Here is a 26,522-nt window from a genome sequence, read left to right on the forward strand (position 1 = left end):
CCCATGATGACATCTTTAAAATAAAATTATGGGGTAAGAGGAATACACTGGAAGAAAGGGAAAGGGAGAGGTGGAATGGGGTAAAATAGCCCACATAAAAGAAACAAGAAAAAGCTTATGCAGTAGAGGGGAAGATGGAAAAGGAGCAGGGGAGTAAGGGAGTAACATACACACTCAAGTGGGTATAGTAATATATTTTGCCCTGAGGGAAAGTGAGAGGGGAAGGGGATAAGGGGGGAGAGGCGAAGGAAGTGAGGGCAGATTGGGGAAGGAAGGGGCAGTAAAAAGCAAAACACTTTTGAGGAGGGATAGGGTGAAAGAAGATAGAAAATAGAGTAAATATCAAGGGGAGGGAATAATATGGAGGGTAATACAGTTAGCACTAGTAATTGTGAAAGAAATGATGAGCAGGATGCTATCAGAAGAACTTGTGAAGAAATTTGTTTTGCTTTGTTTTTTACATGTAACTTGGGGGAAATTCTAAATAAATAAGTAACTTAATGAATGAATGAGTTAATGAATGAATGAATAGAAAAGTTTCACTGGATCCTCATTGCTTTTAGGATAAAATACAAACTTTTTCAGTATTTAAAACCCTTGAAAATCCATAACCCTATCATTCCAAACATACTTTCCACTTCTCACTCTGATGTAGGCCAAGCTGACCTATGTCAGCAAAGGCCTTCTGACTAAGTATTCTCTCTCCCATGTCTATGCTTTTCAAAAGGCTGCATTTTATTTCTAGGATAAAGGAAATTATTCCTGTTGTCCCTGTTTCTCACTTGTGCCTAATTGTATTCAAGGATCAACTCAAATGCCACCTCCTACAGAAGGCCTTTTCTAATCCTTGCAGCTTTTGGGGGGCTTCATTCCACTTCCCTCTCTTACCCTATCTCTCCAGTAAAAGCAACAACTACTGAGATGTTAGGTTTGTTTTTCCCTAAAACTTTGAAACCTACTGGTCCAAAAGGACTAAAGATCAAAACATTGTAGTAACCCAAAGCACACCTGAGGCTCCTAAAACTTAACATATCCTGATTACTGAGCACAACAGTATGGAAAATAGTGGAGCTGTGTCCATATGAACCAATGCTATATCCTTACCAAATATTCTTTCCATACTAATATTAATAAAAGTTAGGTGGTCTAGAAATGTTTTAATTCATTACAATGTCTAGCTTGATTCAGAACACTGCATTATTTTCTCCCTACCATGGGCTAAAATTATTTTGTTTTTATATATCTGTGGATTTGTTGATTTGCCACAGAAAGGGGAAAAAAAAGCTCCTTGAGTGCACTTTACTATTGTCATTTTTGTCTTTAAATTCCCAGCTCCTAGCACAAGACCTGGAATATACAAAGAATTTGATCAATGCCTGCTACCCAGAATTAAACAAAAATAAGGTGACAGTCCTGTCATATCCTACCATAGTGGGATTGCCTCTGAATTATCTTATTCACTTCTGGGTATTACATTTAAAGAAAAAGCATATAGATGGTAATGAAACCATCTCATATAAAGATAAGTTTGAGGAAATGGGGATGTTTAACAAGGAAAAAAATAGACCTAAATTAGGAAGAATATACTAGATGTCCTTTGGCTATCTGAAAAAGTGTCATGTAGAAGATGGCTCACTTAGATCCTGCCCTTTCCCCAGAACTAGGAATAGATCCTGGAAAAGCAAGTAGACATAAAGGAAAATTTCCTAAAACAGCTGTCCAAAAGTAAACTAAACTTTGTTTGGATATTGTTGTTGTTGTCCAGTCATTCAGTCACGTCTAACTTCACAACTCCCATGGACCACAGCACGCCAGGCCTTCTGTCCTCCACCATCTCTCAAAGTCTGTCCAAGTTCATGATCTTTGTTTCCATGATACTATCTATCCATCTCATCCTCTGCCCTCCTCCTTTTCCTTTTGTGTCCAACTCTTCTTGAGTCCTATCTTCTCATTTTGTGGCCAAAGTATATGTTAAGTTTCAGCTTTAGTATTTGACCTTCCAATGATGAGCCAGAATTAATTTCTTTAAGTACTGACTGATTTGACCTCCTTGTTGTTGAAGGGACTCTCAAAAATCTTCTCCAGCTCCAAAATTCAAAAGTGTTGATTCTGTGTGCTCAGTTTTCATTACAGCACAACTCTCACAGGTATACGCAGCCACCTAAAAAACCACAGCTTTGACTCTACAGACCTTTGTCAGCAAGGTGATTTCTCTGTTTTTTAATGTGCTGTCCAGGATTTACCAAAACTTCCTTCCAAGGAGCAAGTATCTTTTAATTACATGGATGCAGTAGCCATCTGCAGTGATCTTTGGGACTAAGAATATAAAATCTGACACTTCAATTTCTTCTTCCTCCATTTGCCAGGAAGTGTAGACACAGTTAACAAGATCTTAGGGTTGTTTTGTTTTGTTTTGCTTTAATGTTAAACTTCAAGCCAGCTTTCTTTCACTGGGTGTTCAAGAAAAGTGTAGATAATCACTTGTCAAGAATGTTGCAGAAGTTTCCTGTTCAGCTTGAGATATGTAAGTGGAACTAGCTAAGGGCAGTCAAACCCAAATTGAAATGGATCCCTGTAGGTTGCATATTGACTGACAAGCACCGGCCCTGGATTCAGGAGTACCTGAGTTCAAATCAGGCCTCAGACACTTGACACTTACTAGGTGTGTGACCCTGGGCAAGTCACTTAACCCCCATCGCCCCATTTAAAAAAAATAAATAACATCATCTTATGTTGTATTATATTTTTCTTTATACTGTTCAACATTTCCAAATGTGATTTTTAATCAGGTTCATTGGCAATTTTAGGCAGAGCATTTCACACACCTGGCTCAGGTAACATCTGAGATTCAATGTCTTGAGTAGCTGAGGGCGATGTCCTGATGAGATCATCCCTTTTCAGCCTTATCTCTTTTTATTTTCCTCTACTTAATCCATACTCCAAGTTCTTGACTATGCTTTTTGCTTAGGCACCTCTCTATGCCAAGAATCTTCCCTCCCTTCCATTTACTCAATTCTTGCCTATCTTTTAAAACCAAAGTTTAAATTAAATTTAATTTAAATTCTCAACCAGTGCCTAGAACATTATAGTGGACACAATAGGTACTTAATAAATGCTTTCTGAATATTGAATGAAAGAGAGCTAAAGTGCAAAGAAGGTGTTCTGAGTCTATTTTGATTCCGATCTACATGTAAAAATAGTCACAGTCAGAAAAGGGGCACATGCAGATTTCCCTTTAGTCTCAAGTCTTAATCGGGACTTTCCTTCCTCAGATTCTTATTTGCCAACTGACATAGAACTTGGGTGAGAATACCCCCACCCCCACCAGTTGATAATTACCTTTATGTTCAAAACCTGGAGAAAACATGAGAATGACTGTCATCATTATCATCATTTTTATATGATGTTTTAAGATTTGCAAAATGCTTAACATATGTTATCATATCCTTTTGGTGTAACATCTTATGTTTAGGGTTTTTTTTTCCTTTGATAAGTATTTTTGAGATTATCCTACTTTCATTTAGAACAGAATTTAAAGGGTTCTTCTCTTAAACATGCATATACTTTCTTTAAAAACTGTTAAAATAACTTTTAAAGGCTCTGACCCTTTGTTTACCTTTTTGCTTTCTTCCATTTCGTGTTCAAACATTGCATTAAAAACGAGGGAGCGAGCTGTAACAAGAAATTAATCGTTAGCATTCATGTTTAGGAAAGGAAAATAAACATATGTTGATACAAAAGCAGAAATTACCTGCAAGAACAGATTTATGAGCTTTGAATTCTTGTCCTCTCACAAAAAAACTGCAATCAGTAAATCTTGTGGTTTCCCAAAGATTCCCTAAATCTTCTGCTAGTCGACATTCAGGTACTTTCAAAGTGTTTGTATTAGTCTGTCCTGATATATTTACTGAATCTTGGACCACGCTTACCTGGAAAAAAAAAAACATAGCAAGACAAATACCATCACAACTGAGTACCAATAATCATTAGCTATAATACCAACACTTATGTTTCATAGCTTTAAAATATATATGGAATTTCTTTTACCTTTCTATACCAACTATTTACCTTCTAAGCACATTAGGTTTTTAATTATATTACAAGTAGAAAGACTTAACACTGTCCCTGGCTTATAGTGAGCACTGAACAAATGTTTATTGAGTGAAGTAGTAAAAATAATACAAGGTTCAGAAAGATCCATTAGTATATATAACAGAAAAAGCACTATAGAATATAATAAATCTAGGAAGAAATGGACATCCAATTAAGTTCTAGACTTCCATGTGTCAACTATATAAAAACTCACCTAAAAGTGCTTAATTTCAATAACTTTCAAGATTTCAAATTACCATATATAAGAGGCCATATATTGCTATCCAGTGTATACCCTAAATTATATGGAAAATTTCAGTTTGGTCATAACATCATACTAATATCTATATGATAAGAGACAAAGATTTTAAAGCTTATTTTTTGTAAGGATTCCCATTGTGTGTGTATATATGTATATATACACATGTACATACATAGATATACACATATAATCTCCCAAAACATAATTACCCAATGTGTCATGGCTGACCAGTAATTTACAAGTTAAACTTGCTTATAAACATGTTTAAGAATGTGATTTTATAGTATATGCCAAAAGCTATCACATTGCTTAAAGAAAAACAATGAATAATTAAATTGATACAATAATAAAATTCAAGTATGAGTCAATCATTTCTGTATAGTTTATTAGGTAGGCTTTATCCACCAAATACATAGAGATATACTTGTGCATACATGTATTTCCTTTCCCCCCCTCCTAAGAACTTTTAAAATCAAAATCAAAGTTAATTGCCAATGCCACTTCTGTCTATATGTAGACATATCCATAGATATATTAGAAACTTACCAATAGAATAGATATAAATGGCTAACAAAAATGCATAATATATGTAGCTGACATTTATATAATACTTTAAGGTTTACAAAGGATTTTTACAGACATTATCTCATTTGTACAGAAGAGAAGAGTTACTTTGGAAATTGCTAAATTAGACAAATCTGTTGGCACTACTATTTGGTAATTTTAAAAATTATTATTTTAAGAGTCATCTGAATACAAAAGTTTAAATTAAATATTCAAATTTTGTGGATACATCCCAACTTGATACAAAACTCTGTAACTTTATTAGAAACTTCTATCTACAAAATTCCTATTGTGATCCCTCATCATGGCATAAATATCTGATGCAGAGTACTAGAAGGACCCAGCAAAGTACAAACTATTGTAGATTCTACTAAGCTGGAAAAATTTAAATGTAGTCCTAGCAACAGAATACTGTCTAAGAACTAACCTAAGCATGGAGAGGCTAATCATAAATGGTTTACTATATAATAAATTCTTGGGCCATAGCAACACAGGAAATGTGTGTATGTATGTAAGTCTGTGTATCCATGTATGTATTTATGTATGTGCACACATATACATACATACATGTGTATATATTTTAAATTATTTAAAAACAAACAAAATAAAGCAACTATATATTTTTTTTCTCTAAGAAAATTAGTAAATCTATTATTTTAAAATTACTTTCAAATGGCCTAGGAATTAGGAAGAACTGGATTTTTTGTCCTGGGTTCCAGCCATATCAATAACCAGCTCACTGGCTTTAGGCAAGTCACTTTCCCATCTACAAAACAAAGAGGTTAAACTCTGAGCAAGACCACTCTAGTGCTAAGCCTATTAATATCCCTGGGAAAATATATGAATATAGGACTTTAACATACTGTTAAGACATTAGAGAGGTAAAGGACCGTAGAAATTATCTGATGTAATCCTGATCTCATAAATAAAGAAGCTAAGTAGAAAATGTAAATGGTTTATAAGACAGCATGATTTAAGAGCACTAGTCTTGGTATCTCACAAGTCTCTTTGGGGGAAAGAACTTTGTAAAACTTGCAGTACTGTTCAAAGTTGAGTTATTATTATTGTTTATTTACTCAGATTACAATGCTAGTTAGTCCCAATTCACAATATTCTTTCTACCAAACTGGATTCACTCTGTCTAGAATCTATGAAAAATTTTTAATATGATAGTACTTTTAATGTTTTACTTATTGTTAAGAAAGCAATTCACAAAAAAACCATAAACATAATAGCTATAGAAACAATTCCTTAATTGAATTCACTATGTTCTATTATATTTCATAATTCATATACCAGAGTTCTTCTGTTCTTTTAACCAACAAATTTATCATTAATTTTTTTTTCAGGAAACTTTGCTAGATAGATCATATAGTTTTCCTAGCCCTAACTTACCTCAAGCCTAAGAATGCTTATGACATTTTCTAAAACCATTTGACCATATAATCCCAATTATTCACTTCTCATTGGCCATCTATTTACCATTTATTTTTATAATCTAACTTAGTATTAATATTTTCCATTATCTTATTATACAGTCATGTGCATGGATTTTTATTAGTCCCCATAAATATGAATGAAAAAATTATATTTTAAGAGATTACACTTTGTTTAGAGGGTATGAATTGGAACCATATAATTCTCTGTAAACAGCAGAGGTAAATATTTTGCAAAACTAATACTATTTAAAGAATGGTTATAATTTTGATGACAGCTATAAAGTTAGCCTAAGAGTAAGGATTTCTTAAATAGCTTAGCTTCTGCCTATACATTTAACTATAGTTATATATTTAGTATAAAGTGTAGGGGGAAAGGCAGTGGGAAGAAAGTGATTTGCATTTCTTTAGGAAATAATTAATCAAAAATAAAACAATCATAATTGATCGTGGATGAAATGTACCATTCTGACATAATTAAAAATATTCTAGACCATGTAATAAGTTTATTACACCAGTATGGCTACTAAGAATTTTAACCAACACTCCACATTACAAAGGAATTTAGAGAAATACTTTAGAAATGTGGCGATGAGTTATAATTTAGCTAGAGTTTATGGGCATTTAACTTTAGTTATTATGGCCATAATAGGAAAATCTGACAAATTAAATGATACATAACTTTCTATTTAAAATAATGAAATGAGTACATAAATATAATTATAAATGTTTCTGAATCAAACTCAATCAGAAATTCAGAAATAAGGCTGATAAAGTAAAATTATGGGATAAAATATGTCATCTCTCAAAAGGGTAAATATATCATTAAAACTCACCACTTCTTTCCTCAAATATGAAAGATGGTCCACTTTTGGGCCAGACCCACAAAATGCAATCTAAACTGGGAAGAGTACAAAGCAAGTCTATTCTTTGCTAAGTGTAAGTTGGCCTTATGTCTATCAGTATCTGCCTAGTGAATCTAGGTCAATCTTACAGTTCCTTAAAAAATTTTAGCTATTGAGACTTATGACTGACTACTTTAGGCCTCTCAGATACATCTGATGGGAAGTAAATCCTCAAAACTGACATTGCTTTCAGGAAAATACTGAGCTAATGACTCAGGGCTACATGGCACCACCATGTTGTTCAAGGGCCAATTTCCCCAGATCCCATCCCTTCTCTACCCTACTCTTGTGAATATGAACCACATACAACAAGGGTGGAGCCAATCTAGTTTTATGGTATTTGTAGGGAAATTTGCAATCTATTTGATGACAGGGGAAAAAAAGATTGGTTAAGCCAGTGCTTTATTTTCTCCTATTTCTTCCTCAAATACTCTTTTCCAAAATAATTTTATTTTCTCATTTCATACTTAAAAAAAAAAATCTTTCTCCTAAAAACCTGTTTTCCTCCTGGTCACTACAATGAAGTATGTAATTTGCAGGCCAGGTTATGTTTTGTACAAAGAGAATAGCACCAAACTGCCTTACCTGCCTACAGCACCACTTGCAGGGGAGGGGGAGGAGGCAGTTCTCTATGTAGGCTCTGTGCAACGCTTCCTCCTCTTCTGCAAGCAGTGCTGATGATGCTGTGGAAGGAAGTCGCATCAGTGAGACTGGGCTGGACAAAATATGAGGATATGTTTTGGTAGGAGGGTATAAAAATTGCTTATATATACTTTTCTTCATCTTATCCATGACTAATATGATGCTATATTACTTCAGGGATACCCTAGTCTATCCACGTATATACAAAACAGTTTAAAAGTGTGTTAGGTATTTTAGGATTCAAAAAGTTGAATTGGATAGCTGTCAACATATAAACCAATATAAATTAATGTGAAAGTGGGTCTTTTAGGAGAGGACAAATGTACTACTATAGAAAGGAAAATGTGATTTTTTTTTAATGATGTAGCAAAAAACAAAAAAACCCAAAAACCTGTATTTTAATTACAGCCTTAATTCTGAATTTCTGGATTATCAGTGTTCCAAAATATTTAGCAATGCATTTTTATGCTAAAAATTAGGAAATAATTTTATAGAAAATAAGTTATAAAAATTGCATAATATATTAACGAACAATTTAAGATAATCATCAAGCATAAGTTAGAATACTACAAAATTAAGAATGCTCAAAAATATTTTTTAAATAATAAATTATATTTAAATGGAATAAAAGCCCACAGGCAGCAAATGCTAAATTTGTGAAATTAAATAAAATTTAAGATTGATCTTGTGATGAGCCCTGAAGAACCACAAGACACTTGTTACATTTGCTTTATCAACCAAATAATTGTATTCATAACAAATTCATCATACAGCTAATTTAACTTGTCTAAGTGAAAACAAGATACACTATATTTGTACTATGTACTCTCAGGAGGCACATTTCAATTATTCCTCTGACACAACATAATGACATTTAATTATGTTGTAATCCTGCCAAGAAAATTTTACATATGTTAAAAATACAGACTTAAGCTAAATTATTGGCAGTATCAATGATCCTTCTAAGTAATTAATTGGCCCGCAGCAATTAAATAACTAGCATAATATATTTAATATTGAGCATACTAGATTATATCCAAAACTGCCCATTAAATTTAAGTTTTTTTAAAATGACAAACATTTCAGTAAGAAAATGTCATTTGATTTCCCTATAAGCTACAAGAACCTTCTAATACAAGGAAAACTGTTTTAGAACCACAAATAGCAACAATGATACTATATAACACCAATTCAAAGTTCCAAAGTAAGACAAACCTAAAGTATAAATGTGAAGACTGGGAGTAGTGCTGTTTTTCTAGTTTGATTTGATTTTATGCATGTAATTAACACTGAAAAGAAAGGAGTTAAAGAATAGCTCAAAAGACAAACCTGCCTCAATTGACACAGTATTTTTTTTATTCATAATGCAAAGAAAATAGAGACAGTAAGATGAAAAATTTTCTTTAAAAGTAAAATTAGAGCACTGGCCCTGGATTCAGGAGTACCTGAGTTCAAATCCGGCCTCAGACACTTAACACTTAGTACTGTGTGACCCTGGGCAAGTCACTTAACCCCCACTGCCCCGCAAAAACAAAACAAAACAAAAAAATTAGAATTTTTGTGTTAGTTGATGCATATGGTGCTTTCAGTGTTAACTTCATCTTCTGATACTGGTTACAGAGGTGGGTAGTTTAACTCTAAAATTATTCCTCAAGGATCCTTACACCTAACATTTTTATGACCAGCTATTTGAATATTCTCAATTTAGACACTTTTCTAAGTTTCTTTTAAGTTATAATACAAAAATATTTACCTTTTTTGATATAAATGTCATTGCATGTAATCAGCATTGTACTAGTTGTATGAGTCATGTAATCCTTTAGCTTAAATTCTCCTTAAGTGTAAATACATATACTACCTACTTCACAAAACTTGACATATTGATAAATTAATATTAACAATTCATAGGAAATACAAGAGAAAATACTAACCACATAAAACAAGGTTTATCAAATAGAAGACATTCAATGACAGATAAATTTATCTTTATTTCAATTTCCTCTGGGCACTCATTCACAAATAAATTAATTGCACCAATTGTATCTTACATTTTTTAAAAGCATTCTTATTTCAACATCAGTTTGTAACTTTTGTTAATTATAAAATTCAATTATATAACTTCATGAAACTAAAAACCATACTTACCTCACAAAACAATGTAAGCTTGTCATCTGGTAAAAGACCATTAGCTTCATCTAGCAAAAAATCTCTCCTAATGAATTTTTTAAATCCCCAGTCCTTCCCTTGTACAAATCGATACGCTCTTTGGCTTTCTGGTAGAGAAGAGAATAAAAAGAAAGTTCAGGACTCACGAATTCAAGAATGATAACATGGCTGCATGAAATGAATAAAAATAAGAACTGAGCAATCATGTTAGAAATTTCAGTTATATGGGTCTATTCTTAAGAAAATGTCACAAAAAGCAAATGAAATTAAATTGAGTTGTCATTTTTGCTTGCCACATATGTGTGCATGCATATATATGTATATGAAATCTAGATGATTCTTCTTGGCTACCATCATTGGCTTAGCAACAGATTTCTGGATCTTCTGTTGAGCAAAAGGAATAAAATAAAGTGTCTGAGGCTACAAAAGAGAACCAATTTAACACTTTACAGGATAAAAGTATGCACAATAAAAGTATGTCAGTATATTACAACGTCAGGGACACAATTATTTCCAGATAAGGTATTGCCCTTATAATGCCTCTTCCACACCTTCTATTATACCATCACCTCAGAAATTTCATCAGTTTCGCTTGAGCTCCCATCAAATTGTACAAACCTTGGCCAGTCTAAAAAAACGAAGCATTTTCCTCATTGGCCTTTCAATTTCCTGAACCTTAGTCCAAAATTTAATTTGAAAAATGTATCTGACACTGCTACTTTAATGCTATATGAAATTTATGAAATATGTATTAGGCATGGCTTTGGGAATAGGTTAAGTCTGTTTTCTGAAGATCCGTGTAATTAATTGTGGAGAGGCACATGAAAGTAAGACTAGCTACCTAGTGATGAAATGTTTTGGAACATGGCAATTCATGAAACTAACCTGAAATAAAAATGGGCCCTCATTCCTGTATGGCTACCTTCTAAGTAATGGTGGCAGGAAAGAAGGCAGAGGGTACTTAAGTTTTTAGACCATTAACAAGCTTTAATTTGATGGTTGGTATTCTAAATTTGAGATCCTTATCTAATGACCAAAAGAATAGACCAGGTAATGTTGACATTCTAGTTATATACCAAAAACAGAAGAAAGTTGCAGCTAAATGGAAAAAGTGGTTAATCAATATTTTGGGGGGGGGGGGGGAGGGCGGGGCAATGGGGGTTAAGTGACTTGCCCAGGGTCACACAGCTAGTAAATGTCAAGTATCTGAGGCCGGATTTGAACTCAGGTACTCCTGAATCCAGGGCTGGTGCTTTATCCACTGCACCACCTAGCCTCCCCCAATCAATATTCTTTAAAGGGGCAAATAAAAGGAGTTGGCAGAGTAGTTTTTATTATGCACAAAAAAGTTACAAGATATACTATTTCTTAACATGTTTGGTCACTGCTTACTTCACAACTAATGATTAGCATTTGCAAAAAAGGTTTTCATGAAATTACAGCTTATTCGTTAACAACAGTGGCTATGGCCAAGGTGGTCCTATTCTATGAAGTATTTGATTAAAAAAAAAAAAGCATCCCCCAAAGCAAAATTAACATACATTCTAATACCTGGTGACTCCAATGAAAAGGTGGGGAATAGTTAGGATGCAGAATAATAAATGGCAAAATATGGTTCAGGAGAAAGAAATGAGAGAGGGCAAATATTTGTAGATTATTCAAAAACTTAAATAGCTTCACATGAACACTTTCTCAAAAATAATTGGGAGGGAGGGCAGCTAGGTGGCGCTGTGGATTCAGGAGGACCTGAGTTCAAATCTGACCTCAGACACTTGATACTTAACTAGCTGTGTGACCCTGGGGAAGTCACTTAACCCTCATTGCCCCACAAAAAACAAAAACAATTGGGAGGCATGGAATATGATGAAATCTAACCATCACAAAGTCTGAAAATGAATACATTTTATCAGAGAGTTACATTACAGTTAACTAACTTTGCACAGTCAACCATCAACTCAACAGAGGTAAGATCAGAATTTATAGTAAGGAAATGAGAAAAAGATATAGTGTACAATTAAGATAATTAACTCAGAGTTATTTAAGAAAGCTACTGAAAATGAAAAATGAGAAAGGGAAAACGGAAGTTACATTGAAATCCTTATAGGAATCTAATCCAGACATTAAAGCAATATAAATCAACGCTAAGAGATTAACTGCTGGAGAAAACACCTGAGTCAGCAAAGTCTAACCTCATCAAACAGAAAAAGATAACTGTAAAAGGAAATACTAGGTTCAAATATAAACTCATCTATAAAATCTTATAAAAAAGGAAAATGGACAATTATTAAGAATATTTTTTCATAAAGTAGAAAGAAGTAATAAAGGATAAAGTCAGTTTTTTAAATAAAATATGGCACAATATCCAAATAGGCAAAGTCATCCCAAGGGCTTTCTGGGATGAAAATGCAAAGCAAGTGTGCACTGTGTGCACATGCACAGGTGCACACATACGCACAGAGAGAGGAATTCCAACTTTGATTCTCCTTCAAGATTAACAGAAATAGAGGGGCAGCTAGGTGGGGCAGTGGATAAAGCACCAGCCCTGGATTCAGGAGGACCTGAGTTCAAACCCAGCCTCAGACACTTGACAAGTCACTTAACCCTCACTGCCCAACAAAAAACAAAACAAAAAAAAAAAAAAAAAAAAGAAAGAAAGAAAAATATTGGCCTGTTGCAAAGAGTTCAATGCATTATCAACCACAATTTCTTGCTATCACCTAAACCTAACCTTAAATAAATAAAAAAATCCCTGTGTTGTTTGGTTTTTTGGTTTTGGTTTCTTTAGGGTTGGGGGTGGAGGGGCAAGAGAGAGGGAAGCAGGAAAAGCATAAAAGTGACAGTGGGATTTAATTTAAATTAACACAGGGATTTCCTTATATTATTCTCTTTGTAAAATCACTTACCCATTGCTTTTGTTTCTTCCCTTTTAGCATTTAGAAGGGAAAATTTGAATTTTGCTCGAACTTCACTTTTGGGGCAGCTGACTAAAAGCAAATATAAGGACAAGTAGTCTTTACTTTCATCATCTAATCCCTTTGGATTTACTCTCAGGCACCTAAAATAAAACAAGTTCATATGGAGAAAAGTAAGAGTTTAAAAGTTTCTTTTAACATGAGCTACAATGAAAATATCATTTATATTATGATGCAAATCATCTATGGCAAGTCATCTATAGTTCTTTATTCTTTCCACAGTACAAAGAATGTAATCCATTCCTTACTGATGCCTATCAGAAAATAAAAATTAGCAATAAAAAACAGTTTATAATAAAAAGTCTTACCATTTCATTTTGTCATTTGGGCCTGATGAAAATGTAGAACTTTTTAAAACTTCACCCATTTCTTCTCTACAAAAGCTGAAGTTATTAATGGTCCACATGTAGGAAAATTTTACTACTTTAACCTGAAAGATTCAAAGAATTATATTTAAGTGTTCTGCATTTTTCATATAGGTTATAGAGATTTTTGGAGTAGGGGGCACAGGAAGAAGATAGTAAGACCTATGATGTCATAGGGAGATCATAACTCCTTCTACCAATGTATACCTGGCACTTTCTCTGCAACTTACTGTGTCAGAGATTAAGAGAGCTGATCAGAGAAAGGACTTCAATACAGATCTGCCTAACTCCTAATCCACTATACATTTTGTCTCTCCACAGATTAACAAAGTTCTAAAAACTATCCAGGAAATGTTCAGAAAGGTCTCTTTAAAGTTTAAAGTAAGGTATTTGTTAAAGTGTACTTGCCTGTGTGTAACACCAACTTTCAGCTATAGGCCCACAGGTCATCTCTCCAGGTGGAGGTGGGGTTGGTACCCTAGACATTGCCATTTTATTGCAGGTTTTTGTTATCAGGTCAGTAATCTACACTTCAGTACTTTACCTGTGAAAAAAATTAATTTATATAAGGTTATTCAAAAGTTTAATGACTACAATAACAAAAGAGTGATAGCAAAGAATTGGAAACATAGCAGATGCCCATCAATTGGGGAATGGCTAAATAAATTTCATTACATTAATGTAATAGACTATTTTTTTTATTTTTTTTTAGTAAGGCAATTGGGGTTAAGTGACTTGCCCAGGGTCACACAGCTAGTAAGCGTTAAGTGTCTGAGGCCGCGTTTGAACTCAGGTACCCCTGACTCCAGGGTCGGTGCTCTATCCACTGCGCCACCTAGCTGCCCCCGTAGTAGACTATTAATGTGCTATAAGAAATGATGAATGAGATAAATACAGAAAATCTGGAAAGAGCTATATAAATGGATACAGTGAAATAAGCAGAGCCAAGAAAAAAAAAATGCACACAGTGGCTATAATAAAAACAAAAGAATATAATATTCAAAAGAAGATATATAAGAAAGCCTTCCTACTCCCCTTTGCAGAGATGGGACATCCACAAGTATTGCACATTACATGTATTTTCAGATTTTATTCAATGTATTGATCAATTATACTGATTTCCACCCTTTTTTTGGCCTATTTTAATCTTTAAAATTGCTATATTTTTATATGGGATAGTTCTTAGGGAATGGAATGCAGAGAAATACCAAGTTCTATGGATAAGGCTGGGGAATATCTTGTTATATTTTAATTAAATCATATTCCAAGTAAGGATTAAGGCATTAAAATTTTAAAATATCAGCAGTTTAAAAGAGATACTTTCAAGATACAACTGTTTTGAAGAAGAACCTTATGTACTAAGGAAATAATAAGCAAAGTAAGGAAAGAATAAAGTGATAAATGGCCTCAAATCACAGCCAACTGTATAGCTCTTGTCCATCAACTTATAAAATCAAACAATTGCATGACTTATGTATAAGGCACTGACCTCAAAGAATTTATAATCTAGATGGGGAGACAAAATAAATAAAAGAATGAATTAATAAGATTCCAAGGACCAACTGAGTAGTATAAGTAACAATTTTCATAATAGATGACTGAGTCCCTCAAAAAGGGCTTATATTTTGGAGGTAAGGAAGTGAAGTGTAGGCATGTTTTAGGGAGATGGTTATGGGTCAGCAATAAAAGCCCAGGTCATTCCAAGAGTTGAATTAAGAATCCATTAAAAAAATATTCCATTTACTAATAACACTCTTTGCCAAAATCTTTACAAGTAAGATATTCTCCAGGCTGCAAATCAGTTACAAAGATAATGGAGGATTAAAGACTTGGGGGGGGGGGGGTCGTGGCACCAAGGATTTTACTTGCCTTTCTCCTTAGGTACAGAAACATCTATTTGGGAAGAAGGAAGGGAGGGCTAAATACCTTTTCCTATCATAACTAAATAAGATTAATGAGGACTATCTATTCTCACAAAGTATTTAAGCATGATACCATCTTCTACTATAATAAAAAAGAGCTGCTGATAAATAAAATAGAACCTTGATGTCAAATGGTTCATTAATCACCTAATGAAAACTTGGAACTTAGAACTGAAGTAAAGATTCTAATAGCAGTATTAGATGTGAATGGGATGTGACCAAGATTACAGCTGTAGAAACAGATTAAAAAGCAGGTCCCAGGGATGATTTCCATCTGCAGAACTCGGTGGTGGATGAAAGAGAATAAGTTTTAAAATGGCTCTAAGGATCCAAGTCAGAAAGTGTATAGGTTTGGGGGTTCTAAGGCCTAGAATGAAAATTCTGCTTTATTACATACTACCTGTGGGACTCTAGGTAAGTATTGTGTCTCTGGGCTTCCATCATCCACAAAATGAGAAGACTGAATTAGATGATTAATAAAATTCCTCCCAGCTGTAATTTCTACAATCCCAAATTTGGGGCCCTAGACAACCTATTAGCAAGAGCACCAAAAGAACAACAATGAAGTACTCAATAAAAGAAGAGAAAGGGTTTGGCGATAAAGATGTAGGAATCATATGCATATTAGGTTACAAAGAAATTATATAAACAAACTCTAGATGGGAGTGAAGTGAATAGGCAGTAACAAGGCTCAAAAACAAACTAAGGACACCTACAATTAACAAAAAAAGGGTCATCTGAAACTTCTAAGTTCATAAATACTTTGCTAATTTATCAGATTATTATTGATAAATCTAATAATATTCTAAGCAAAGCTAAGATAGCTCAATGACCCCCAAATCCCCAATATTAATATGCCAAGATCTCCCCTATTCTTTAAAAAAAAAAATTCACTTGATTTTACCACACTACCTACAAGCCAATTCTGTTTGTCTTCTATTTTTCATAGTCAAACTCCTAGGAAAAAACCCTGGGAAAGTCACTTAACCGTCATTGCCCCACAAAAACAAAACAAAACAAAAAAAATACAAAGAAAAATACAAGTTGAATTCATATTATCAGATAGGGAAAAAATAAAATTTCACAAATGTCAAGAGATAAAAGATACTACATTACGCTTATAGACACCATAGACAAAGAACAACTATCATTACTAATCTTATATGTACCAAGATATAGTACCTAAATCCATAAAGTAAAGTATACAAATTTCAAAAAGACACAGATACTAACACATTATTACAGGAAACCATAACATTCTTCTCTCAAGGATGGAAAAATCTAAAAGACCGTATTTATTAGACTTTGGAAATTAACAGCTCTTGTAGCATTCAAGGGAATACAAAAGAAAAATGACCATCTATAAAAGTACAGAGATCAGAAAACAAAATTAAATATATCTTTTATATAACAAACTAATTAAAACGGTGATTTGTGTGTCCAACAAATTAACAGAAAAAGCAATTTCAGAAGAGTCCAAAAGATAGGTGTCTAAATGGAGAATAAGTAATTGGTGGTTCAAAGAAAAAAAAAAAGAAATAATTATCAACTGTGTAAAAGAACATTTTAACAATGAAAAATATATAACAAAGTTCTAGAGGTAAAGCAGTCGTCAAAAAATATGTACTGACAAGGTAGAAAAAAATAATAGAACATGCAATTTAAAATATATAACATTAAAAAAATAAGAACAAAGGAAAAAATCTTGAAAAGTTTAAAAGTTGTAAAAAGGCAAAAGAAATAAAAAACAAAAGTTTGAGAAGCCTTTATCTAATTTAAGAGGAAAGCCAAAATTTTTAAATGAACAAAGTCAATTCATAATGAATATAAAAATCAATAAAATTATCAGAAACCACTATACCTAATTTTATGTGCAAAAAGGAGAATTTCAAGGAAACACAATTAAGTGCAAAAATTTCAAATACCCAAATTAACAAAAAAAAAGAGATAACTTAAGTTAATGAGTCTCAGAAAGAGAAACTGAAGCCATTAACTGAACAGAGCGAAGAAAAACCCAACGAGATACAGAGAGATTTACAAGTGAATTTTATGTAATATTAAATTTACGAGTATAATGTACTGAAGAGTTAAAGAGTAATAAATATCCATACCACAAAAATTATTCTACATAACTTCAAAAGTTTTCTACTCATTCATTTTTTGAGATAATATAGTACTTTTAAGCCACACCTAAGGAAAAGCAGAAAAAGTGAAATATAGACCAATCAAATGTATTAAAATCCTTGTTAAAAAACCAAAAACACAGTGATACCATAGGTAAATTAGGAGAGGAAGGAATAGTCTACCTTTCAGATCTTTGGAAAGGAGAACAGTTTATGATCAAAGAGCTATCTCTTTGAATATTATGAAATGCAAAATGGATGATTTTGATTACATTAAAAAGGTTTTGTACAAACAGAAGCAAGGCATCCAAAATTAGAAGGGAGGCAGAAAGCTGGGAAACAAATTTTATGGCCAGTACTTCTGATAAAGGCCTCATTTCTAAAATATGTAGGGAACTAAATCAAATTTATAAGAATCCAAGTCATTCCCCAATTGAGAAATGGTCAAAGGATATGAACAGGCAGTTTTCTGATGAAGAAATCAAAGCTATCTATTCCCGTATGAAAAAAATGCTCTAAATCACTATTGATTAGAGAGAAGCAAACTAAAACAACTCTGAGGTACCACCTGACACCTATCAGATTGGCTAAAATTACAAAAAAGGAAAATAATAAATGTTGGAGAAGCTGTGGAAAAATTGGAATACTAATGCATTGTTGGTGGAGCTGTGAACTGATCCAACCATTCTGGAGAGCAATTTGGAATTATGCCCAAAGGGCGATAAAGTTGTGCATACCCTTTGACCCAGCAATACCACTTTTGGGTCTTTTCCCCAAAGAGATCATGGAAAAGGGAAAAGGACCCACATGTACAAAATTATTTATAGCTGCTCTTTTTGTGGTGGCAAGGAACTGGAAGTTGAGGGGATGCCCATCAACTGAGGAATGGCTAGACAAGTTGTGGTATATGAATGTAATGGAATACTATTTTGCTGTAAGAAATGATGAGCAGGAGGAGCTCAGAGAAACCTGGAGGCTCTTACATGGGCTGATGATAAGTGAGATGAGCAAAACCAAGAGAACATTGTGCACAGTATCATCAACATTGTGTGTCGATCAACTGTGATAGACTAGATTCTTCTCACCAATCCAATGGTACAAGAAAGTTCCAAAGGGCTCATGATGGAAAAGGCTCTCCAAATCCAGGAAAAAAAAAAGAAAAGAAAAAGAAACTGTGGAATATGGACACTGATTGGACCACACTATCTCTTGTTTTTGGTGATGTTTTTCTTTTTTGAGGTTTTTCCTTCTTGCTAATTCTTCTTGTATAACATGACTAATGCAGAAATATGTTTAATGTTATATATCAGGTTACCTACTGTCTAGGGGAGGGGGGGGGAGAGGTGGGAGGGAGAAAAATTTGAAATTGGAAATCTTACTAAACAAATGTTGAAAACTTAAATAAATTTACAGTTAAAAAAAACAGCAATATATACAAAATAAAATTATTCACTAGAACTAAAAGTTTGACTTATAACCAGGATGCATGAATAGGTCAACATTAGAAAAACAATTAGTATCACTGTTTACCTAAAACAAAAAAAACATCATTTTATCAATGGTTGCAGAAAAGGGCCTTTGATAAAGTGGAGCCTGAATGCTAAAACACACAAAAACTTAAAAAGGCCCTTTCTGATTTGGCAAAAAAAAATTTAATCTCCAACCAAGATGTAGCATTATTTGCAAATATAAAATATGAACTTTCCCATAAATATGAATAAAACAGGAATATGTTCTCCTCCACTACTGTAAGATAGCTTTAGAAATGCTAATGACAGTAGTAAGACAAGAGAAAGACTTTAAGTAGTATAAACATGCAGAAGAGATGAAGTTTGACTTAGAAAATTATAATAGTTTCCACAAATAAAGAAATAAAATTATTAGTCCTAGTAAAATGGAACAATAAAAATAATATGCATGAAAATCATTATTTCTAGAGAAAACAATAATAAATTGCATTCAAAGTAACTGTAAAAAGTCAGACGTGGACCCAAAGAAGAGGCAAGACACCTTCCTTCCTTCTTTACAGAAGTCCAAGATTGATGTGTTCAGTAACAATTGTTTTCCCCCTTCTTTGGGGGGGGGGGGGGGGAGAGGAGATTGGAAGGTCTCTGAAAAGGGAAGAGGAAAGTGAAAGTGACAGACTGGGAAATGTAGGTGATATGACAAAAGACATCAATAACTTTTTTTTTTAAAATATAGTGGGCTCACTGTGGGCATAGAACTGGCTGTATCTGGAAACAAATGGCCTAAGACAAAATATGAATAAATCTTTCTCTTTTTTTCTTTTCTTTTTTTTTTTTCAGTGAGGCAATTGGGGTTAAGTGACTTGCCAAGGGTCACACAGCTAGTAAGTGTTAAGTGTCTGAGGCCGGATTTGAACTCTGGTGCTGGTGCTCTATCCACTGTGCCACCTAGCTGCCCCGAATAAATGTTTTTCACAGATAAATGATAGCACTGTTTAAAATTAGAGGAAAAAATTGTTACGGAGACATATAGATTTTTTTCTTAGCCAACATTTTCTTCTTATTCTAGGCCAAGTGTTCTTAAATTAGGATCTACAGACTCCCAAAAGGGAGCTGAGGATAGATTTCAGGGGATCTATGAACTTGGATGGGAAAAAAAGATGACATCTTTATTCTGATATAAGGCATAGTCAAATTGAGTGGGAAAAGACCCATCAGGTACCTTTATCAGGGTTTTTTTTTTTGGTTTTGTGTTTGTTTTTACTTTTATTGCAGGGCAATGAGGGTTAAGGGACTTGCCCAGGGTCACACAGTTGCTAAGTGTTAAATGTCAAGGACTGATTTGAACTCAGGTCCTCCTGAATCCAGGGCCGGTGCTTTGTCCTCTTCGCCACCTAGCTGTCCACACCCCCCCCCCAAGCAGTTTTAAATGCTGTTTCTTCTGATAAACCACAAATGGTTACTTCCAGTTTTTGTGCTTAAAGTTGAATGGTTTTGGACACAGAATTGTCTGTAGGGATTCATAACTGAAAATCAACATTACAAAAGTAGAACTATGATTTTAAAATAGGAGTTTTTCAAAAAAAATAAAAAAAATGTTTATTCATGGTACAAAGGAGAACTGGCAAGGTACATGTTTGGTTTTAAAAGCCACCTGGGGGGCAGCTAGGTGGCACAGTGGATAAAGCACCAGCCCTGGATTCAGGAGGACCTGAGTTCAAATCTGTCCTTGACATTTAACACTTACCAACTGTGTGACCCTGGGCAAGTTCCTTAACCCTCATTGCCCCCCCCACCCAAAAAAGCCACCTAAGATACAATATCACAATTTACCTATTTCTACTTACATCATATAATCATAGCAAAATAAATGTGCAGTCAATAAAATCTGGCTTTTCTCAGTTTTAAACACAGAACTATTTCAACCAAGACTGTAGTGAAATGTGGACAATTCTTGAGCAGTTTGACTTTTAAAAAGTAATTTTTAGCTGTCTACAATCCTCCTCTGTTATCCCAATTCACTGTCATACCACTAAACTAAATTATGTGACCTGTTTGTGAATGAAGAGTTTTAAGTGGTATATGCATTGCATTGTAAGATTTACATTATTAGAATACTTGAGAGCAGAGAGGGTATTGGGGGGGGGGGGAGCAATGAGGGTTAAGTGACTTGCCCAGGGTCACACAACTAGCAAGTGTCAAGTGTCTGAGGTCAGATTTGAACTCAGGTCCTCCTGAATCCAGGGCCAGTGCTTTGTCCAGTATGCCACCTAGCTGCCCCGAAACAAGATTTTAAAGCATCTTATAAATGAAATGGTAACTGTAGAGGAAGATATTGGATATATAAAGAACTTTAGAGAAAAAACTGGAAGGAGAATATACAGCTTTAGTTACAGTAGTTGTACAACCTTCCTCAAATGACACATTCCTTGAAATTTAGATTTGACAAAGAGAGAACAATGACTCCATGAGACAGGACATACTAGAACTGAGTCAATTTTGGGGCATGCTATAATAACTGCCCATCTGTTATATCTTATACTCCACTATACAACCAGCCCACCCTCCTTTTTTACTGATACACATCCTTGACAATGGTTTAGGGTTTTCTGTTGTTGTTGCTATTATTTCTTACATGCCAATCAACACTAGTCAAGTTCTATGGCCTAAAGATGCCTACCATGCTTACCTACACTGCCCTTTCTATTATTTGCACATTTTTTTCCCTTTGGAATGCATGATGTTTCATGAATCACAAACATTCACTACCACAGGAAGAATACTAATATGAAAGATAAACTGGTGTATTGGAATCACTGAAAGCCCTGAATGCAACCAGTCTTCTTTCCAAGTCTCTGTCCATCTACATTGCCTGTCCCAAGATTTATACACTAATTAGCTAGCCATCCAATAGGTATAATTTTAGCAACATATATTTTTTGTTTACTTGTTTCTTCCTGTGTGTAATTAACAAACAATTCTCTTCTCTATAGTCAGCAACGTCATTAAAACACTATATTATTTGAGGGCACAATGTTAGCAGCAAACAGCAGAATCTGGAAGACTTTACCATTTGTAGAGTATCCCTTTTCCATCTGGACTCTATGCAGGGAATACTCCAAGAACCTGAAAAAACTGCCAAGCCTATGCTCATTTTCAAATGATTATACAAAAGTATTAAGGAAAACTATAAATATAAGCTTAAAAAAAAAGTTAAAAGGAGAGAAAGAAAAAACATTTTAGAATCACAGTTAATAATAGCATTCTGCAATAAGTAAGGAAAATTATGTGTGGAAGTGACTTTGTTCAACTCAATATGTTAAATGACTACTATGAAAATCAAAACAGAATGCTGCAAAATCATAATGATTATGCTTGGCACCAAAAAATGACCACAAATGATAAATGGTTAAAAGATATGAAGAGGCAATATTCTAGAGGAGACCTAAGGTATCAATAAGTCATATAAAAACATGCTCCAAATTTTTAATAATCAGAAGCATGCAAATTAAAATGACGTGTAAGGCCCCAATTCACACTCTTCACATTGATAAGTTGATAAGAAGAGAAATGGGCAAATGTTAAGAGAGGCCATGGGAAAAGAAGCACATTAATTTAGAGTTGATGGAACTTTGAATTTGTCCAGAAATTCTGGAAAACTGGAAATATTACTGTGTATTCCCTTTGACCCAGCAAATACCACAACTAAGCATATACTTCAAAGAATTTTGTTTTAACAAAGGCACATACATACGAAAATTTACGTTTTTCATACTGGAAAGGAACTGGAAATTGAGATGCCCATAAATTGGGAAATGACGAAACAAAATGTGGCATACAAATCTAATAGAGTAGTATTGTGACTTAAGAAATGACAAAAGAAAAAGATCCAAAAGAACTTGGAAGGATTTGCTTAACCTAATCCAGAATGATTTGAGTAGAACCAGAACAATTTATACAGTAACAAAGTCATAAGTGAACAGCTTTGAAAAACTTAACAACTCTGATCAATGGTAATGACCAACAACGATTTTATTTGTTCTCCTTAACCATGTTACAAAGATTTTATCTTTCTTTGTGTTTTGTTTTGTTTTTAATGAAAAGAGATGGAATAAATCATGACTACTGGGGAAAGAGGGAAGAGGGGCTTATACAAATGTCAGCTGTATGTTGGGGGGAGGGGGAAGCAACATTTGAGAAATGCTGATTTTTTAAATACTCTTTCATTTTCCAAAGGTGACTTATAGTCAAATGTAATCAAAGGTATATACAGGCATTAACAGAATGGCCAAGTATTCATTAGCAAGTAAGGCATTTAATGATTAAATAGAATAAGAAATAAATCAATGCATACAGTAAAAACAACATGTAGTAAAACTATGACATTCAATTGCTATTACTGAAAATTAGATAAATAAGTTATGAAACACACCCCCTGTGCTACTTAATCTTTATGATAATCCAAGTTGTAGATGAGCTTTATTCTTTTTCCAACCTTCATCAATAACCTCAATATTTTCAATATCCCTGAAGAAGTAACTAGAAGCTGTTAAATGTGTTCTGCATGGCACTGGAAGCAAAAAAAAAAAAAAAAAGAGTTGAAATGTGGCAGATTTAGACTTAATATAAAGAAATGCCTATCCATATCATGGGATTTAAAAAAGAAAAGTAAAATAAATAGTTCAGGGCCAAATCACAGATACCTGGGGTTCACAATTCTATAGACCTTCTGCCATTGAACAATTAGTAACAATCCTTTTGAGGCCAACCATTCAACCATTTCTAAATCCAATGGTAATATCACCTAGTTTACATTTCTCCATCTTCTCCACAAGAATATCACGTGACACTTTTGGTTAAAATCTAGGTAAACTAACATCTACAGCAATGTGCTCATCTACCAGTTTCATAATCTTGCCCAAAAGAAAAAAGAAAGGAAAAAAGAAATATAAGTCTGTAATTACCTGTTCTTGATGGAACCATCAAGATTACTTCTCTGTAATCAATTTTCCTTTCTAGATGTTCACCATCTCTAATAATAAACAACATGAAATTGCATTGAAATCTTATGTGAACTAGTTTCATGTGCATGATTATTTTTATCCTGAAATACAATTATCTGTTAAGATAGCATCATAATGTAAAGTTTCACAGAATCACAAAATTATCAGGTTTGGAAATGATCTAGGGGCAGCTAGGTGGCGCAGTGGATAGAGCACTGGCCCTGGATTCAGGAGGACCTGAGTTCAAATCCGACCTCAGACACTTAACACTTACTAGCTGTGTGACCCTGGGCACGTCACTTAACCCCAAGTGACTCACTAAATTAAAAAAAAGAAAAGGAAAAAAAAAAAAACCCCAACTGGAAATGACCCTAGACTAGTCTAACCCACATCTGAAAAAGAACTCTTTGTACCATTGCAGAACAGGTGTTTTATCTAGCCTTTTGTTTGATGACATGTAGTAAGAGGGCACATACTGATTTGGCCCCTTCCATTTTTGGATAGTTATTATTAGCAGGTTTTTCCCTATATTCAGTCTAAATCTGCCACTTTTCAACTTCTTTTGCTTCTGGGGCCAAGCTGAAAAAGATTAATGTATTCTAGAATTTTTACAGCAACCACAGACATGCTCACTGTTCTAGTCCACAGATTATGTCCTCTAATTTCTGGAGTTCAGGGGAGGAAGGAGAAGAAAAAGGACAATTGTCCTCCAATTTTGTAGTACCCTCTTCCATTTTCCATGGGTTTTCATATATTACTGACACTGGGTCATAGTAATCACATCTGCAATCTTTTCAATACCCAAGGATTCGGTTTATCTGGGCCAGGTGACTTCAAGGTACTCTCTTAGTATTTCCTTACTTATCCTGGTATCAATTCCCTAGTAATTCTTCTTCTGTCATTTACAGTATAAAGGCCATTATCCTTTCAGAAAAAAAGCAAAATAAAAGTTAAGTAGCTATCTTGTCTCTGTTGTCAAATATAATCATCCCATCCACCTCAAGAAAAGGTCCTATTCCTTTTTTGATCCTTTTTATTCTCAATATAGATACAGATTTTTAAACTGAGTATACCTTTTGAATACATAACACTACCTCATCGTTTCTAGCTATCCTTTTTTCTTTTGAATAAGGTACAGCATCTATAGGCATATTCTAGGCACGTATTTCATTCCATCAAGTCAGAGTTATAAATGAGATCAAATTTGCCTTTCTTTTATGATACTTAGTTCCTTATTGATTGCAGGTCGATGTTGGGCATGTGTATATAAATGTTTAAATTCAGAAATTTTACTAACAAGCACCTAAGATTTTAGATTCTTATGAACTTAATAGTAGTCTCAACTGCTATTCTCTTCATTGCAGCTATTGGCTGTAGTTTTTAGCTTGAAATAGGTGTTTTTCTGTGAATGTAATGGAATACTATTGTGCTATAAGAAATGATGAACAGGCAGATTTCAGAAAAATCTGAAAAGACTTAAGTGGACTGATGCTGAATGCAGTGAGAAAAACCAGGAGAACATTATACATAGTAACAGCAACATTGTGTGATGATAAACTGTGACAGACTTGGCTCTTCTCAGCAATACAATGATCCAAGACAATTCCAAAGGATTCATGATGGAAAATGCTCTTTGCAGTCAGAAAAAAACTGTGGAATCTGAATAAAAATTGAATCATATTATTTTCACTGAGTTCAAATCCAGTCTCAAACACTTGACTCTAGCTGTATGACCCTGGGCAAGTCACTTAACTCTCATTGCCCCATACAATGGATGGATGGAGGGATAGATAGACAGACAGACAGACAGACAGACAGAGCTGGAAAGGAATTTTTTTTTGGGGGGGGGAGGCACAATTGGGGTTAAGTGACTTGCCCAGGGTCATACAGCTAGTAAGTGTTAAGTGTTGAACTCAGATCCTCCTGAATCCAGGGCCAGAGCTCTATCCACTGCGCTACTTAGCTGCCCCTGGAAAGGATCTTTAAGGCCATCTAGTCCACTGTCACTGAAACCTGAAAAACTTATCCTATACATTAGGATTGAACATCTTAAAATCAAAGGAGCTCTTCCCTGCCATGCCCAATCAACCAGAAACACGCTTATTTCTTCAAGCCTCAATTTCATATATTTGGATATTCATTTACTTTCTTATGAACTCATCCCCCAAATCTGGCTCTTTTCATTGTTTGTTCTAAGATATCTAGTAAAATTTTAAAACTCAAAGCATTGCTATCATTTCCAAAAACTCAAAAAGCACCATTCTAAAATGCTTGCCTAAGCAAGCAAACAATACAAAAAATTTCAGTTTAAGTCAAAATTTAATTAACCTCTTGCTAATAGTTTTGGCTCCGTACATTACACTAACAGATGTTGCTTCCATTGGGGAGATAAATCGAACCCTCAATACATCTTTCATCCTGTTCCATTATTAGGTATCCTTTTCAAGAGGATCAAGCCAACAGAGTATGTGGTCATCTTCTGGTGTACCAAAGGAATTTTCAAGATGCCTAATTATTCTTTCGTTCTGTATACATAACCAGTCCACTTCCTTTTTCTGAGTATGTTTTTAATAGTATTTTATGTTTTCCAATTACATGTAAAGA

General features: G+C 34.0%; 1 protein-coding gene across 3 annotated transcripts in view; it reads right to left on the reverse strand.

Annotated features, from left to right (window-relative positions):
* SPOPL (speckle type BTB/POZ protein like) overlaps positions 1 to 26,522 on the reverse strand; it is a 96,868-nt gene that overhangs the window by 20,284 nt on the left and 50,062 nt on the right. For all 3 annotated transcript variants that reach the window (XR_006355684.1, XR_006355685.1, XM_043996006.1), the window contains exons 2-7: positions 13,813 to 13,948; positions 13,348 to 13,469; positions 12,971 to 13,122; positions 10,047 to 10,174; positions 3,752 to 3,929; positions 3,617 to 3,672 (exon numbers count right to left, since the gene is read on the reverse strand). Coding sequence is in view for 1 of the 3 variants with exons in the window: in XM_043996006.1 (XP_043851941.1) it covers positions 3,617 to 3,672; positions 3,752 to 3,929; positions 10,047 to 10,174; positions 12,971 to 13,122; positions 13,348 to 13,469; positions 13,813 to 13,896 (720 nt within the window). In the remaining 2 variants the exon portion in view is untranslated. The remainder of the gene's footprint in view (positions 1 to 3,616; positions 3,673 to 3,751; positions 3,930 to 10,046; positions 10,175 to 12,970; positions 13,123 to 13,347; positions 13,470 to 13,812; positions 13,949 to 26,522) is intronic.

The sequence above is a fragment of the Dromiciops gliroides genome, chromosome 3, assembly GCF_019393635.1.
Source record: "Dromiciops gliroides isolate mDroGli1 chromosome 3, mDroGli1.pri, whole genome shotgun sequence".
NCBI lineage: Eukaryota > Metazoa > Chordata > Mammalia > Microbiotheria > Microbiotheriidae > Dromiciops > Dromiciops gliroides.